This window comes from Xiphophorus hellerii, chromosome 11, assembly GCF_003331165.1.
Source record: "Xiphophorus hellerii strain 12219 chromosome 11, Xiphophorus_hellerii-4.1, whole genome shotgun sequence".
Classification (NCBI taxonomy): Eukaryota; Metazoa; Chordata; class Actinopteri; order Cyprinodontiformes; family Poeciliidae; genus Xiphophorus; species Xiphophorus hellerii.
The window spans coordinates 7,538,742-7,553,336 of NC_045682.1; the positions used below are offsets into that span (position 1 = coordinate 7,538,742).

Here is a 14,595-nt window from a genome sequence, read left to right on the forward strand (position 1 = left end):
GTGAAGATGAATGAAATGTTAACTTTGGTAAAAACACCAGAGAACTGCTCAGATGGGAACTATGTGTGCTGTAACCAGCAGGGGGCGCCACAGTCCAGAAAACGTTCTTCAGCAAGACGAAAACAGGATCTTTTATACTACATGGACAGTGTGGAAAAAATCTTTACATTTTTTCCACAGTTAATAATCTGTGTTGACATTGCTTTAATTGATAAAAATAAATAGTTTGATCATTTACAGCTTAAATTGAACCTGTTAACTCACAGCGACTCCTGAAGAAATCCTGCTGGTTGGAACATAAACACATTTATTCTCTATCATCTGTAATTCACTTTAATGGCCACATTTCCCCCTTCAGCTAGAAAGACTCTTGTACACTTGTAGATAAATGTGAGTTCAAACTTAAGACGTGTTATATTCAATTTCTGTCATTTTTCATATAATAAAATCAGGGCCGGCTCTAGCCTCCATGGGGCCCTAAGTAAAATTTATTTTTGGGGCCCTTTGTTTCTGCCAACAATGTGGACTGGCTGCAATCAACAGTTAGAGGATTCGATCATTCACACACCTGCTATAAACTTATTGCATCTCTGATGCTGCTGTTTGCATTATATCCATGTATAATATAGGAAACATTTATTGGCCAGTAGATTTCTGGGAGCCGATTTCCTTAAGTTTGGGGATCGTGATTGGCTGATACTTACAAGTGAAGCCCATCTTATCCCCTAACCAAACACAAAGACCCTAGCATAAATGTTTGGCTGTTGAACTGAACCGTTCAAGGTCGCTATAAAGCAAATTAATTATTAGCAGCTTCACAAATCTTTTTTTATAAGCATTACATTATCAAGACACATTCAAACAAACCTTTATCTTGGCTTTTTTAATATTCGTCCTATTTTCTTTCTCCCTGAAGGATAAGTCCTTTTGTGAGACATTGTTTTGCCAACTTATCTTCTACCGGAGCTCTGCACGCTGCACGCAGCTCAAATTACCGGATAAGCGTGCATGATCTACCGCGGCCACCAGGGGGCTCCCAAGAGCATTTTCTTTTCTTTTTATCCATAAAATAAAGATTTCTACATACATCATCAAATATATATTATTGTACAAATAAATCACTTTATGAGGAAATTGTGTGTTTTTGTTATAATGACAGAAATCATTACTAAAAAAAAACCAAAACAAAACAAAGCTGTGAATCTCAAACCTGTGACCTCTGAGCAGTTACTGGCATTATTTTTACTGAATCTCACTTCTTGAAATCTGAACTGACCCTTTAAAGCGAAGGTGGAAACTAAAGGTCCTTCAGGGCTGCTGTCCTGAAACGTCTAGATTGTCTAAACAACAATAATAATGTCAGTGTGCAGCCAGGTTCTCCAGAATCCTGCTAAAATTATGATTATTTGATTCAGATCTGAAAGAAAAACACCAACCCTGGATTGGAGTTACCCGTCCTGCTTATGGTGGGACGAAGAAAAGTGAGAAAAAATAACATAATGGAGTAATTTTAAATTAATTTAGATGTTATTTTAATTGGTTAAAGATATGTTTACTTTAGTACAACTCAGTTTTAGTGTGGATGCAACTTCATGTTTAGCTTTGATAAAGTCCAATTTTAAGTATTTAAAACTTAAAAAGCAGCATGTTAAGATGAATAAACATATCTAGATACATGTACTAACATGTGTTAGTAGTTAAAATCATTGCTAAATGTTTAATTGTAAAGTTTGCCTGTTGAAATTTGAAGTTATTTTGTGTTAAAACTGTATATTACATTTTGTTATGCTGACCAGAGGGTTGCCATGGTGACTGAATGTTTCCGACCTTAAAATAATTAAGTCAAAAGCAAAATTCAGATTCACTTTATTCTGGTAAATAAACAGCATTACATAAAATTAAAATCAAGACTTTTGTTCAGTGCTTTATACATTATTTCTAATATTTTTAAAAATACAAAGTCCTTAAATTTTAAAGTATTGCTTTGAATAAAAAAATGTATTAGTTGGCTCATAAAATCCCATTTATTAAGCCTAACTGCCTTTTTTGCAACTTAAATAATATGTTAATAGTTGTATGTGGCTTTCACCATATTTCTGAGCAATACAACGAACAGAGTAAAACCCAGAAGTATAGACACGCCTTTTACGTTAATTAAATCTTTCATTTTAAAAACATTGCAATAGTTTTTGGAAAAAATGTTTTTTTCAGCAGCTTTTATGCATTTTCATATTTAGCTTCATCAGTTATTTACTAATATAAATGGAAACTAATTAGTCCTTTAATTTCAAAAATTTATTATTCAGCAACTCCTGAGCAATAAAATGTTTAACAACAACAACAATACAACTAATAATAAAAATCTATTAGTCATTTTTGATAGATTGTGGAGTTTCTCCCTGTGATGTGGATGGATGAACAGAATCATTTCTTTCATTCACAGTAAACCTCTAGATGGTGCTGTCGGGTTCTGCTGGACTCAGACTGATGACCGGACCTTTCTGGGCTGAAACCACCCAGTCAGAACCTTTTTCACCTCTTTGGACTGAACTCCGTAGATGATGGGGTTCAGGCTGCAGGGGATGATGTGGTACAAGATGATGGCCAGCTTCCTCTCCTCTGTGTACTGCGGGAAACGGTGCAGAGCGATGGAAACCTTCCCGCTGGTGAACATAATGACGTAGACGATGAGGTGTGTGCTGCAGGTCCGCAAGGCTTTGCTGTTGAGGGACTTGCAGCGGCGGCTCAGACACACGGCCGCGATCCGGGCGTAGGTGATGACCATGCTGCCCACCGACACCACCGACAGAACCACGGTGAAGGTCAGGCCGTAGATGTTATTGATCTCCACGCTCTCGCAGGACAGCTTGAACAGTGAGGCGTTGTCACAGTACGGGTTGGTGATCAGAGTCCTGCAGCGGCTCAGCCGGATGGTCAGGCCCAGCAGAATCCCCACCAGAACCAAGGCCGACCCCCAGGCAGAGACGGTCAACTTCATCACCATCCTGTTGGTCATTATCATAGAGTAACGCAGAGGATTACAGATGGCGACATATCTGTCGAAGGCCATGATCATCAGCACCGTCTGCGTTGACGTGCCGAACATGTGGACCAGGAAGGCCTGAACCACACACTGATGGTACCCGATGAGGCGCTCAGCCGGCGGCCTCAGGACATCCGACATGACGCGAGGCAACACGAGACAATTTCCTAAAACATCATTAAATGCTAGGCTGCAGTACAGCAGAAACATGGGCTGATGGAGGTTTCTGTCAACTAAGATCAAAAGGATCATGCCAGCGTTGGCGACCAGAACAAACAGGAAGGAGAAGAAGAAGAAGAAGAACAAAGGGAGCCTGGAGAACTTGGTGATCATCAGCCCCTCCAGCTGCAGCGTATGGCTGTTGAAGGTGGAGTTTTCCATTCACCTGGAACAGAGCATGTACACACATTCAACATTTTCCCAAATAAACTCAACAGTTCAATCATCCAACTTCAGCAAAACAATAAATCTATGAGTTACAGGTTATCGTTTCATGAGAACCAGTAAGACAAGCTGGTACCTGCTGGTTTCCAGTGGCTCCAAACAGAGCCGACCATCTGGCTGCAGACACAGCCTGGGATCCTATTTATATCAGAAACTATTCAACCGAGAGAGTTGCATCAAAATGCATCCCATAGAAACTGTCACAACATAGAGTTACCATGTAGAGGAAAACAACGACCTCATCAGACTCGAAGTTCAGTCTCACAATCTGCCGCGATTCTAAAACAATAAACGTCATCATATCGTTTTACAGAGTACATTTTACTACTCCTTTGATCCAAAGAGAGCCTTCAGGATCCAAGCAGCTCCCAATTTATGGAAGACGAACCAAACAGCAGAACTGTCTGACTGGCAACAGGAAACTGGTTTCCTTCCTCTGCTGGAAACCAGAGGAAGGAAAACAATGACCTGTGTCATTTCTGAACACTTCACTCCAAACCTGCTTACTTAGGCCACATTTAAAGTTTTTATTTGATGAAATCTGAATTTGTTTTGTGTCGTTGTTCATAATGTAAGTGGAGGAGTTCCGGTTATGTTGTGTGCTCTTATTTTGAAAGGTGAGGCTGTGTTGTGGTAGCCATGTTTGCCCTAAAAGGGTTTCATTCCTCGTGCTGGAGACTGAAAGAAGGGAAGTTTGTGATTAAACGGAGACGAGTTTCTGCACTCCAGAACTATTTCAACTCTTCTTGTCCCACTGGACACGTTTGAAACTCACATTCGACAAACTACTGAACGATGTAAAGCATCAAAATGGTGCTGCCGCAGCACACTGTTTATAGCAGTAAAGATGGCTGCCGCAGCACTCTGTTTACGGCAGTAAAGATGGCCGCCGCAGCACTCTGTTTACGGCAGTAAAGATGGCCGCCGCAGCACTCTGTTTATAGCAGTAAAGATGGCTGCCGCAGCACTCTGTTTACGGCAGTAAAGATGGCCGCCGCAGCACTCTGTTTATAGCAGTAAAGATGGCCGCCGCAGCACACTGTTTATAGCAGTAAAGATGGCTGCCGCAGCACTCTGTTTACGGCAGTAAAGATGGCCGCCGCAGCACTCTGTTTATAGCAGTAAAGATGGCTGCCGCAGCACTCTGTTTACGGCAGTAAAGATGGCCGCCGCAGCACTCTGTTTATAGCAGTAAAGATGGCTGCCGCAGCACTCTGTTTACGGCAGTAAAGATGGCCGCCGCAGCACTCTGTTTATAGCAGTAAAGATGGCCGCCGCAGCACACTGTTTATAGCAGTAAAGATGGCTGCCGCAGCACTCTGTTTACAGCAGTAAAGATGGCCGCCGCAGCACTCTGTTTATAGCAGTAAAGATGGCTGCCGCAGCACTCTGTTTACGGCAGTAAAGATGGCCGCCGCAGCACTCTGTTTACAGCAGTAAAGATGGCTGCCGCAGCACTCTGTTTACGGCAGTAAAGATGGCCGCCGCAGCACTCTGTTTATAGCAATAAAGATGGCCGCCGCAGCACACTGTTTATAGCAGTAAAGATGGCCGCCGCAGCGCTCTGTTTGAGAAGGACCTCGCGCAGCGAGGTGTACTTGCTCTGTTTATGGCAGTAAAGATGGCCGCCATCTCTGATGGATTGTAAAGTTTCTGAGAGAGACGGCACAATCAGCAGCTAGTCGGCAGATGAAGGAAGTTGATAAAAGCTAACAGCTAACAACAACGGCCTTTAGTGGAGCATTGTCTGCAGTTTCTGAGCCGGTTTTGACCCGGTTCTGTTTGGATGTGAACTCAGACAAGGAGCGGTCGGTTGGGATGTGATGCGTTCACTGACTCAGACTCCTTTCATCTCTTCATTATCAGGTTGACCATCTTTCTTCTTCTGCTGTCTCACGTTAACAATGGAAAAGTCGGATAAAATTACTGCGGACGCTTTCAAAACATATGAAATAATTATTTAACCTTTCAATAAGTACTGTTGAGCAATGATGCAACCTTCCTGGTTGATTTCTGTTGCTATGACCACAGAGTTGACGTTGCCTCTCTAATGAACGGACGTCTTTATAAAACTGACAGAGCTGGAGGTCTGTCGCCACTCTGTCCAGTAAGTCAAGAGGAAGGAAGAAAACTCTGGTAATATTTACAGTTTTTAATTTAATTTATTTAAAACGTTCCAAGAACTTCATACTTGTGATGACTTGTCCTCTTATCTCTTATTTTGTGCTTTTGTTTCAGACTGATGGAAAATTTCACCTTCAACAGCTTCACTCTGCAGATGGAAGGGATAAAAGTGACTCCAATGTCGATGTACCCTCTCTTTTTCTTCTTCCTTTCCATCTACCTGTTCATACTGATATCTAATGTGGGCATTATAATCATGATTTGCATGGACAGAAGCCTCCATCAGCCCATGTACCTGCTCTTCTGTAACCTGTCGTTTAACGATGTTCTTGGTAACTCGTACATGGTGCCCCGCCTGATGTCGGACATCTTGCTGCCGCCGGCTGAGCGCCTCATCGGTTACTATGAGTGTGTTGTTCAGGCTTTCTGTTCCCACATTTTTGGCACTGCTTCCCACACGGTGCTGATGATCATGGCCTTCGACAGATATGTCGCCATCTGTAATCCTCTGCGTTACTCTATGATAATGACCAACAGGATGGTGGTGAAGCTGACCGTCTCTGCCTGGGGGTTGGCCTTGGTTCTGGTGGGGATTCTGCTGGGCCTGACGGTCCGGCTGAGCCGCTGCAGGACTCTGATCACCAACCCGTACTGTGACAACGCCTCACTGTTCAAGCTGTCCTGCGAGAGCGTGGAGATCAATAACATCTACGGCCTGACCTTCACCGTGGTTCTGTTGACCTCCTCCATCGGCAGCATCGTCTTCACCTACACCCGGATCACCATGGTCTGTCTGACCAGCAGGAACAAGTCTGTGAACAGTAAAGCCCTGAAGACCTGCAGCACACACCTCTTCGTCTACATGATCATGTTTGTATGTGGAAAGTTTAACATCGTGGTCCATCGCTTCCCTCAGTTCGTAGACCAAAGGAAGCTGGTAGCCATCTTGTTCCACATCGTCCCTGGAAGCCTGAACCCCGTCATCTACGGAGCTCAGTCCAAAGAGATCAAGAAATTCCTGTCCATGTTGTTCCGGTCCAGAAAGGTTCTGTCATCGTAATGATGCATATCCAAACACCGTTCTAATTCTGTTTTCAAACATTTCTTATGTTTACTTTATATTTTCCGTATTTAGATGTTTATACATCTGATCCAGACAAATATTAAAATTTTCTGCTGTCATTACACCAAACTGAATTTTGTTCATAAATATTCATGTATAAGTCTTTGAAAATATTAATATGAAATTATGTTTTAGTTCAAAAGCTAATTTATTTTCTTTGAAATACAAGAAAATTATGTAGAAACTGTGATTTCAAAATAAAGTTCCTAATTAATGAACACAAAACAAAGGAACAGTTCTTGTTCTCTGATTCATTAACAGAAAGTTCATGAAAGGTAATTTTTTTAAATCAACTTGTCTTTTTATTGCTTTATTGTCTTCTTTTTTTGGATTAACTGACTATGGTGTCATGTGTCCCTGAAGTAGTTACCAGCATTACTGGTGAATGATTCTATTAATAAAGAACTGTTTTTGTAAATCAGACTGATTTGACTGATTCAGATGTAGATTTCTGCCTCCAAACTCTGCAAAGCCCTGATGAAGATCTAAATATTTGGTTCTAGATGGTCAAAAATCATCTCTGATTCTGTCTTCTCTTAGTGAATCATGTTGGTCAAAGACCAAAACATTCCCCCATGATTCTGAGGTCCCTTCTCTCCATTTATAGTTCACCTTTTTCTAACTGTTATTCGCTATTGGTTAGGTTAGTGTGGAACACACTATAAGGCCAAGTATGCTGGGTTACCTGCATTCACACACTGAAACCGGATGCCACCGTTAATACAGTTAATATAAAGGGTTTAATTTGGTTGGCCAACCCTGAAGCAGCTTTAGCATCGTTAGCTTCATCGGTGTCAGTCGGACTCGCAGTCTCTGGTTTAATTCATCCTAAAGTTTTTCTGCCAGGTTGGGATCAGGACTCTGACATGTTACCAAGGCGTGGGGTCAATGTTTTATAAATTAGACCGCAGAATTAAAAATGACTCGACTCTATAGGGCCACACCAAGCCAAGCGAATTTATAAATCCAGCAAAAATACCACAAAATACAAAGTGAGTAAAACAAAACCTTACGTCAGTCCATATTGTTAGAATAATCATGTTTTGTTATCATTCTTACATAAGTAGTTACTAGTTTGTTTTTCATTTAAAGGTTTAGTTTTCACACCCCAGGGAGGAAGAATCTGTTAAACCGTGTGAAACACAAACTTTGCTTTTTCCCTAAACCTTGAAGCTGCAGCTGCTTTCTAATCTAGGGATCCTCCTTAAAGGGCCAGTGTCTTAGTTTATGTGTTCTTCCTTGTTTCAGAATAGCCATTCTTTGATTTATCACTCTCCCACATTTCACTCTCGACTCCCTTCTTTCTCCTGAGTCAGAACGCATGAACACCTTGAAGAAGTGGTTTGCTATGTTTTCTCCTTCTGCAGAAGCTTGGTTAAAAACTCATAAACGTTGTCTGTGGTTCTTCCTTTGTATTTAGGTAAACAAAATACTTATCAGATATGTTTAGCAGTTTTGATGAATTGAGAACAAAATGGAGAACATTAATTATTATGTTAATTATGTTAGTTTGTCGAGTTTGAAGGTTGGACAAAAGTGGCAAAAGGCTCCAGAGGACAGATAAATGTTAAATGGCTCTCAGGTCAGATTTTGATGCTTGGCAGTGTGCAGGCTGCGCAGACTCAATGTATTTTATCGGTGGGACTGAGTGCGTCAGGTCAGCAAAGACGAGAAGTTTCTAGGAGCAGCAGAAGCTGATATATTTCTTAAACGAGCAAATATCTTGTTAAGATATGTCGTAATGAGCCTGAATTTTTGACCAGGCTGCAAGTTACAGTTTTCTGAATGCTGCCTGGGACACATGGGACAAGCATGGGACTTCTGGGAACAACAGTGGGATGTATGAGGCGTGTCCACAGTGATCCCAGGTGTCAGTGACATTTGCCCTACACTTTCTGCAGTTATAATGTCTGACAAATGTCCCAAAATGCTCCAATTTCTGGACGCCTGTCATTAGAATTAGTGTTAGGCAAATGTCCCAGGTTTCGCAGGCCAGTGTGAGTTGTCCCTTCTCCAGGGATAGTGGAGAATTTTGATTCCAGGAATCAAAATTGGGGATCAGAAGTATTGGAAAGTACCTCCTGGGGGCTTACCTGGACCTCCAATTGAATCTGGATAAACACACTTAAGCCGAGTCAAAGACCCATCAATCCAGGGTTAAAGAACTGGATTAGGTAAAACTTTGTGGGACATTTGCCCGACATTTTTCTAATTCAAGAGTAGGGTGAAAGTTTCTTTGGGCCAGTCTTACCCAGGAACATGTGCTACGGGGTGAACCTTGAACATTTTCCCAATATAACTTATGGGAAAGCCTTCATCAATCTGTAGTAAACCAACCATGGTATTAGTTGCAGTTGAATTTCAGAGACGAGGCTTCCCTGAAAACAAACATATCAGGATGGTTGTAAAAAAGGGGAATGTTTTTATTTGTGAAAGAAAGTGACACAAATATGAGTCATAACATTGAGCTATGTCCAACATACATGGCCTCTGATAAACGTTTACTGTACAGTATCATCTACTGTATGTCCCTCAGTAGACGAACAGGAAGGGCTTTGCAACCTAAACATGGTCAATTGTATGTCTGGGTCCACTACAGTTTACATTTCTTTGACAAATTTAAGACTAAAATCTGAACTTGTTCTAAACTCAATTTTAACATATTTTAAACTTTGACTTTAATATAGTGTATAAATATAACCGTATTGTAGTCTAAGGACATTGTAAACATGTTTTGGCTAAAAAATACTCATAATATACTCAGAATATTTCCTTACTTTCAAGCATACATGATTTTTCCTTGATGGTCAATAAAGTTGTTTTTACAATTCTATGTACATTTCTATATTCGATAAACTAAACCCCTCCAGAAATGTCAGAGCCAACATTTTCTGAAACTCCCAACTAATGGGGATTTCTCCATCTCTCTCCTTCTTTTTCTTTTTTTACATACAAGCATTTCATTGTCAGATGTTTTAAACCTAACGAGTCGCGCTCAGCTTTCAGAGTTTAAAGCTAATTTTACTCATTATTATTATGACGACAGAACCTTTCTGGAGTGGAACAGCTTGGACAGAAACCGCTTCATCTCTTTGGACTGAACGCCGTAGATGATGGGGTTCAGGCTGCCGGGGATGATATGAAACAGAATAACACACACTTTTCTGTACTCTGAGTATTCAGGGAAACGATGCAACACAATGTTCATTTTCCCAAAAACAAACATAATCATGTAGACAAAGAGGTGTGTGCTGCAGGTCTTCAAGGCTTTACGGTTCAGAGACTTGCTGTTACTGGTCAGACAGACAACAGTGATCCTGGTGTAGGTGACAATGATGCTGCCGATGGAGGAGGTCAAGAGAACCACGGTGAAGGTCAGGCCGTAGATGTTATTGATCACCACGCTCTCACAGGACAGCTTGAACAGTGAGGCGTTGTCACAGTAAGTATTAGCAATGAAAGTCCTACATCGGCTCAGTCGGATGGTCAGGCCCAGCAGAATCCCCACCAGAACCAAGGCCGACCCCCAGGCAGAGACGGTCAGCTTCACCATCATCCTGTTGGTCATTATCACAGAGTAACGCAGAGGATTACAGATGGCGACATATCTGTCGAAGGCCATGATCATCAGCACCGTGTGGGACGTGGTGCCGAACATGTGGGAACAGAAAGCCTGAACAACACACTCATAGTAACCGATGAGGCGCTCAGCCGGCGGCTGGAGAATGTCCATCAACACACGAGGCAACATGACAGAGTTTCCCAGAATATCATTAAAAGGCAGGTTGCAAAACAGCAAATACATGGGCTGATGGAGGCTTTTATCAAGGATAATCAGAGCCACAATCCCAATGTTAGCCATCATAATGAACAGATAGACGGACACCAACACGAAGAATACAGGGTACCTGGACGCCTCTTCCACATTTAACCCTTCAATCTGCAGCATATAGCTGTTGAAAGTGTAGTTTTCCATCATTACTAGATGCAAAAACCAATAAGCAGCAATCACTGTTGAAAGGTATAAAATTTGTTAAATCGTTTTACAGAAAGCTGCAGGACCGATAGGAGTTTGCGCTCAAAGTCTATCAGAAAAGCTCAGTAATTTAGTGTCCAGATTGTACCTTTAATTTCTCCGGACTTTCTATAATGAGGTTCACTTGCTATCTAACTTGCACTGCAGAAAATCCCAGCATCCTTCCCCAGTTTATAGTGACGGATTCAAGGGAGCTGTGGAAAGGGGACGTCCCAACATGGAGGCGTTGCTTCTGGAGATGATCAAAAGTTTTCAATCTGTTTGCAACTAGACAGCACGAACTCAAGTGTGTTGATTCAGTTAAAATGTTTTAGTTCAAAGGGAAAAGCTGCAAACTCTACAGAATTAGGCTGGTCTGAACTTTATTTTATTGGTGTATTCTGAGGCTATCGGTCAGCAGGAGCTGCTGGAAAACACCAGCTGAGTTAAATGCTGTAAAGATTCCTGCTTCCAAGTTCTCCAGTCAGAGGCCCAGGAGAATTCACCTCCATCTTATGCTCCTGTCTTTTGTTGTCAGATGACATGGTGGAGATGGGAGAAGGAGTTTGAACTGCAGTTAGTGGGTTGACAGTTCAATTCATCTGCCTCTGTTGTTTCCTAAGGCAAAGGCACTTCAACCCCCTTGCCTGGTGGAGGTCAGAGGGCCCAACAGGTGGTGCTGTTGCAGAGGGCCCAGCAGGTGGTGCTGTTGCATGGCAGCCTTGCCTCTTTCAGACTGCGCCAGAGCAGCTGTGTTATTATGCAGCAGTTTGCCACCATCAGTGCATGAATGTGTGAATGACTGAATGTAGTGTGAAGCACTTTGGGGTCTTCTGGGTGTGTGCAGAAAGGTTCTTCTCCATCTCATGATGTAGTTCCTGAGTTCTGTATTGAGATGATCCAGGAAGTTCTACCTCTTTGAGGTTTCGCTTGTCCAATATGGCTGAACCTCCCACAGTTAAGGTAAAAATAATCACTAAGAGAGGTTGAAAATGAAAGCTCTAATGCACCCCAGATCCAGACTGGCCCAGGAGAGTTACTCATGTTCCTGTCCTTAGTTGTCAGATGGCAGTGGTCATCTGGTCTGGAAGACCATTGTCCATGACAATAGTCATCTGGGACTCCCAGATCCAGACTGGTAGGTTATGGCTAACATAACCTGTCTTGACAGATTTCAGGAAAAACGTCTCAAACTTCTCCAGAAGAGCAGAGTCCTCTGTAAAGTTGTGATACTGTGCAAAGGCTTCAAGCTCCAGGGCCTCTGGTAGAACTGCTTAAGATGATGAGGTGAGCAGCAAGGTTGGTTTTGTTTTACACATGCAATGAGCAGCCACTCGATTAGGTAATCATTAATATTTCTGTGCTGGACATGGTTTACCATCTGAACTGTTGATTTGCTGCAATTTTATCAACTGCACATAATTCAAGTACTCTGAGACGACTCTCTGTGTTTGGTTCTGGTTCTGAGGAGCCAGAAAACCTCAGAGGTCTGTGGTGGTAAGACATTCAGGATCTATAAACTAACATCAGTATTTTCTATTCTCTCAGTGGAAGGTCTTTAAAAGATGATGTGCTCCATCTTTCTGATTTCAGTTGGAACGCTAGCTGCAGCTGTTGATTTTTGTAGGCATACCTGTCTACAAAACTGCAGTGACATCTGCAGGGTCATTGCAACAGTTGCATTGACTCAGTTGCAGTAAACAGTGCAACTAAAGACAAAGGCCTGGATGAGTTTCTTTACATTTTGCTGGAACATTTGTATCTTAGTCCTGGAAATGTTCTTCAGGAGATGGAAGGCCGACTTTGTAACTGTCTTTATTACATCAGCCCACGATTCACCAGTTGATTCTAAATCTGTCATAGCTACATTTAGAAAAAGGAAACATTCAACACCATTTTCACCATTCAAATTTAAAAATTCTCATAATTAAGTGAGCATTGCTAGGTTAAATGGAGCGGCACCATTTGTTGACGCAACACCAGATCATTGGCGTGGCCTGCGGGTTTTAGTCTCCATGACTACTAGCATGTTGTTACAGCGCTACTCTCAGATGAATAGACAAATTTATATAAAAATCAGGCAAGACAGTCCTTTCCTACAGTCAAGGTGGGTCATCTTTGCAAGCCTGACAAGGTAAGAAATCCCAGGTAAATGTAGGGGTTATACTCAAACATTTTGAACATGTTGCTTTCGTCAATCTACATTTGGTGTCTGTGTTTCCAAACCAACAAATCATTTTGCTCCTTCTGAAAGGTGTCTTTGTCTAATTTTTTCATAATTATTTCTCGTGTGGCAAGAAGAAATCTTGATGTTCTCATTTGATCTTTCTTTCAGGATGATGGAAAATGAAACCTTTAACAGTCTGACCCTCCAGCTGGAGGGGTTAAAGGTCACAGAGACATCAGTGTACCCTGTCTTTTTGTTTTTCCTCTTCTCCTATCTGTTCATAATGATACTGAACATTGCGATTATAATCCTGGTTTGTATTGATAAGAGCCTCCATCAGCCCATGTATTTGTTGTTCTCTAACCTTCCAGTTAATGACATCTTTGGGAATTCAATTGTTTTGCCCCGCCTGATGTCGGACCTCCTGAAGCCTCCCTCAGAGTTGATAATCAGTTACTATGAGTGTGTTGTTCAGGCTTTCTGTTCCCACATTTTTGGCACTGTGTCCCACACGGTGCTGATGATCATGGCCTTCGACAGATATGTCGCCATCTGTAATCCTCTGCGTTACTCTGTGATAATGACCAACAGGATGGTGATGAAGCTGACCGTCTCTGCCTGGGGGTCGGCCTTGGTTCTGGTGGGGATTCTGCTGGGCCTGACGGTCCGGCTGAGCCGCTGCAGGACTCTGATCACCAATCCGTACTGTGACAACGCCTCACTGTTCAAGCTGTCCTGCGAGAGCGTGGAGATCAATAACATCTACGGCCTGACCTTCACCGTGGTTCTGTTCACCTCCTCCATCGGCAGCATCGTCTTCACCTACACCCGGATCACCATGGTCTGTCTGACCAGCAGGAACAAGTCTGTGAACAGTAAAGCCCTGAAGACCTGCAGCACACACCTGGTTGTGTATCTCATCATGCTTTTCTGTGGCATACTGGTCATCCTGTTGCATCGTTTCCCTCAGTACTCGGACCAGAGGAAAATGTCGGCCATCTTGTTTCACATCATCCCCTGCAGCCTGAATCCCATCATTTATGGAGTTCAGTCCAAAGAAATAAGACGATTCCTCTCTAATGCTTTCAGATCTAGAAAAGTTTTATCATCTTGAAAAAAATAATATTTTATGGTTTACAAAAGTTGTCTAATAGGAATTGAGAAATGAAATATTTTCTTTAAATGCAAGCAGCTGGTTTTTTTATTTATTTTTATGACCCAAGATTTAATAATAATATTATATTAATAATAATAAGTCTGAATTTAAATACCTGAATTGTTTTTTTGTGTGTGTGTTTCTTATATAATACAGAACTTTAATTGGTCATTTTTATGCTTACGTGATGTAAAATTGCCTTTTTATCTCGGGACAATTTTCTGTCATATTTCGCTCTCTTTGATTAAAGAATAAAGATTTTAGAGGCTTGCATTTGTCTTTCTGTAACCTAACATCCCAGTTTAAAACCAATTTGAAGTAATTTAATGTATTTTTCCCAATTAAATACCAACAATTGTTCATATCTTTGGCCTTCAGTTTCATTCAAAAGTTTCGTTTAAAACATAAAGTGTTTCTGAAAACTCCTTCCTGTTGAAGCTAAAACACATTCAGTTGGACTGTCTGTGTCCAGAGAGTCAAACTTTGTTTCAGGCGCTCAGGGGACACAGCGCCCCCTGGTGAG

At 41.8% G+C, this 14,595-nt stretch overlaps 4 protein-coding genes across 4 annotated transcripts; 2 read left to right on the forward strand and 2 right to left on the reverse strand.

Annotated features, from left to right (window-relative positions):
• Positions 1 to 2,309: 2,309 nt before the first annotated feature.
• On the reverse strand, positions 2,310 to 3,424 carry LOC116728291 (olfactory receptor 146-like). The gene has a single exon (XM_032576275.1). It carries the CDS (start codon positions 3,422 to 3,424, stop codon positions 2,480 to 2,482), a length of 945 nt encoding a protein of 314 aa, XP_032432166.1. The 3' UTR covers positions 2,310 to 2,479.
• A 2,300-nt stretch (positions 3,425 to 5,724) lies between these two features.
• LOC116728292 (olfactory receptor 146-like) lies at positions 5,725 to 6,787 on the forward strand. Its single transcript, XM_032576277.1, has one exon. The coding sequence runs from the start codon at positions 5,730 to 5,732 to the stop codon at positions 6,669 to 6,671; it is 942 nt and encodes a 313-aa protein (XP_032432168.1). The 5' UTR covers positions 5,725 to 5,729; the 3' UTR covers positions 6,672 to 6,787.
• A 2,365-nt stretch (positions 6,788 to 9,152) lies between these two features.
• LOC116728290 (olfactory receptor 52D1-like) lies at positions 9,153 to 10,757 on the reverse strand. Its single transcript, XM_032576274.1, has one exon. It carries the CDS (start codon positions 10,711 to 10,713, stop codon positions 9,769 to 9,771), a length of 945 nt encoding a protein of 314 aa, XP_032432165.1. The 5' UTR covers positions 10,714 to 10,757; the 3' UTR covers positions 9,153 to 9,768.
• A 2,328-nt stretch (positions 10,758 to 13,085) lies between these two features.
• Positions 13,086 to 14,038, forward strand: LOC116728728 (olfactory receptor 52K1-like). The gene has a single exon (XM_032577013.1). The coding sequence runs from the start codon at positions 13,086 to 13,088 to the stop codon at positions 14,028 to 14,030; it is 945 nt and encodes a 314-aa protein (XP_032432904.1). The 3' UTR covers positions 14,031 to 14,038.
• Positions 14,039 to 14,595: the final 557 nt, after the last annotated feature.